Below are 2,500 nucleotides of genomic sequence, written 5' to 3' on the forward strand. Positions count from 1 at the left end.
GGTTGGCGATGCGGGGATCATAGTTGCAAAGCTGTCTGGCTTTCTGTCTGGCCAAGGATGAAAGTATTTACGTCTGTTTATTTGTGTCTTTGCGCAAGCATAATTATTGTACTTGTTTTGTTTTTACTCAGTCTTATGTGAGTATATTTGCATGTACCCAGGTCGATGCTTTATGAATGCTTGTAAGGGAAAATTAAGCAATTTTATATATTCGTATGGGCATTTCTATTTGTAATCACAGATTTATGAAATTTAACCACCACTTCGTAGGAAGTGCACTTATCATTTTTTTGTTTGTTCATATCCAGGATTGTTGGTTTATATGGGCCAAATGGGCGGGCACAGGGGTCTGGGAGGTCATTCAGCACACGGGTGCTACTAGTTAAAAAATCTAGTTGCACCATTAAGTAAAAGCTAGGAGGAGATGGACAGCAATGTGCTATTATGAGACCAGGAATATAGGTAGAATAGTATACTAGAAAGAAGCTTAAAATATGAGTGCAAAAAAACATTGAAGTAATGCCTACAATAAACAGCGTGAGGTGTACTGTCGGCTCTACCCTCTATCAACAACCCTGCTCGTATTATAGGCTCTATTATATATCTGCGATGAGGCGTTCTTATTTCATCCTTTTACGACCATTCAAGTATTAACTGGTAATGATTGGAGGTAATAAACTTGTCAACAAGCAAATAACAAACCCTTTCACCACGTCAAGGTAACCCCTTTCAGAAATGGTTATATATATATATATTTATATATATATATATATATATATATATATATATATATATACATATATATATATATATATATATATATATATATGTATATATATATATATATATATATATATATATATATACATATATATATATATATATATATATATATATGTATATATATATATATATATATATATATATAAATACATATGGATTTATATATATACACACATATGGATATATATATAATATATATATATATATATATATATATATGTATATACAGTATATAATCATGCACAAAGGGTATAGGAAGCTAACTGTAATTACGCAAAGAGTGTATTTATGTACATAATGGTATATATACAACAACAAAAATAATATAAGACGCGACTTGATAATTCTTTTGTTAGAATTGCACTAATTACATTTGGTTTATAAAATATGATATATTGATTATTGTGAAATATTTAGTGAATATAAAGAAAAATAAAATAATTAATTATCACTAAAACTTTCATTTGGATAAATTCATTGTTTTGGAATAATAATAATAATAATAATAATAATAATAATAATAATAATAATAATAATAATAATAATAACCCTATCGAAAGCCACTATTGTTGATGATTATTCTTGTAAACAACATCATCCATGATAACACAAGTAGACAAATAATAACAATGTTCTTCAAAACATATTTTCAATAACATCAATAGTTTAGGAACCTTTTCGAAAGCCATTTATGTTGATTATTCGAGTATGCAACAATATCCTTATTGACATAAACAAACTAACAAATAAACAATAACAATTCTTTTCAAAACATAATATCCTTTAACAAAAAACCCTCAGTTATTTACTTTCCATCAATGATAATCGTGACCCGGATTAGGGCAAACCGTCTTCGTCCTGTAGTACGTGCTGTAGGTCGTGTGGTACTCGGGTACGTCCTGCGTCAGGAAGACCGTGCCGTGGTGGACGTGTGTCTTCGTTATGAGCTGCGGCTGCTTAACGGTCTTCACCTGCTTGACGTAATCGGTCGTGTATTTGGTGACCGGTTCGATGTACGTCGTCGTTACGTAGTTCGTCTGATGGTCGGTCTTGGTTACGTAAATTGGGAGGAAGATCGTCTTGTAGATAAGACTCTGTTGCGTCACGTAGTCGATGATTGTTTTGTAACGCGTGTTAGTGACGTATTCTACGTCCGTTAAGGTTTGTAGTATGACGCTGTTGACGGTCTTGTAGACGGGCTGGACGACGGGCGTCGTTATGAACTGCTGTTTGACGATTGTTTCGTAGACGGGCACCTGGAATAGCGTTGAGCAATTACTCGTTATGGTATTTATCCATAGGATTTATAAGGCGACTAGGGGATTTATTACGGAACTAGCATACGCGACCCGTCAAAAATTATGTCCAAAAGAGATTAGTTCACTAGACGTTTAGCTGGGCCCCACAAGGCACTAGGAGAATTGGAAGACCCAAGCCTACATGGATGAGGACTATGAAGCGTGAAGTAGGAGATGAATGGAGAAGTATTGATTTAAAAGCTCAAGACAGAGACGACTAGCGAAATCTAACCGAGGCCCTTTACGTCAATAGGCGTAGGAGGAGATGATAATGAAATATTTAGATATATATGTACACAAACGCACACACACAAAAAGTCACCCTTTCCAACCTCTCCCCCCTTTCTAACTACCATATGCTAGTGTAGGCATTTTTTTTAATCTTTATTAGATAATTTCAGAATGCGACAAAGCTATTG

General features: G+C 33.7%; 1 protein-coding gene across 1 annotated transcript in view; it reads right to left on the reverse strand.

Annotated features, from left to right (window-relative positions):
- Positions 1-1,405: 1,405 nt before the first annotated feature.
- The window catches only part of LOC137658200 (uncharacterized), a 17,444-nt gene continuing 16,349 nt past the window's right edge, over positions 1,406-2,500 (reverse strand). The window contains exon 3 of the mRNA XM_068392878.1: positions 1,406-2,039. Within this exon, the coding sequence (XP_068248979.1) occupies positions 1,599-2,039 (441 nt within the window). The 3' untranslated portion in view covers positions 1,406-1,598. The remainder of the gene's footprint in view (positions 2,040-2,500) is intronic.

Source organism: Palaemon carinicauda, chromosome 19 (genome assembly GCF_036898095.1).
Source record: "Palaemon carinicauda isolate YSFRI2023 chromosome 19, ASM3689809v2, whole genome shotgun sequence".
Lineage (NCBI taxonomy): Eukaryota > Metazoa > Arthropoda > Malacostraca > Decapoda > Palaemonidae > Palaemon > Palaemon carinicauda.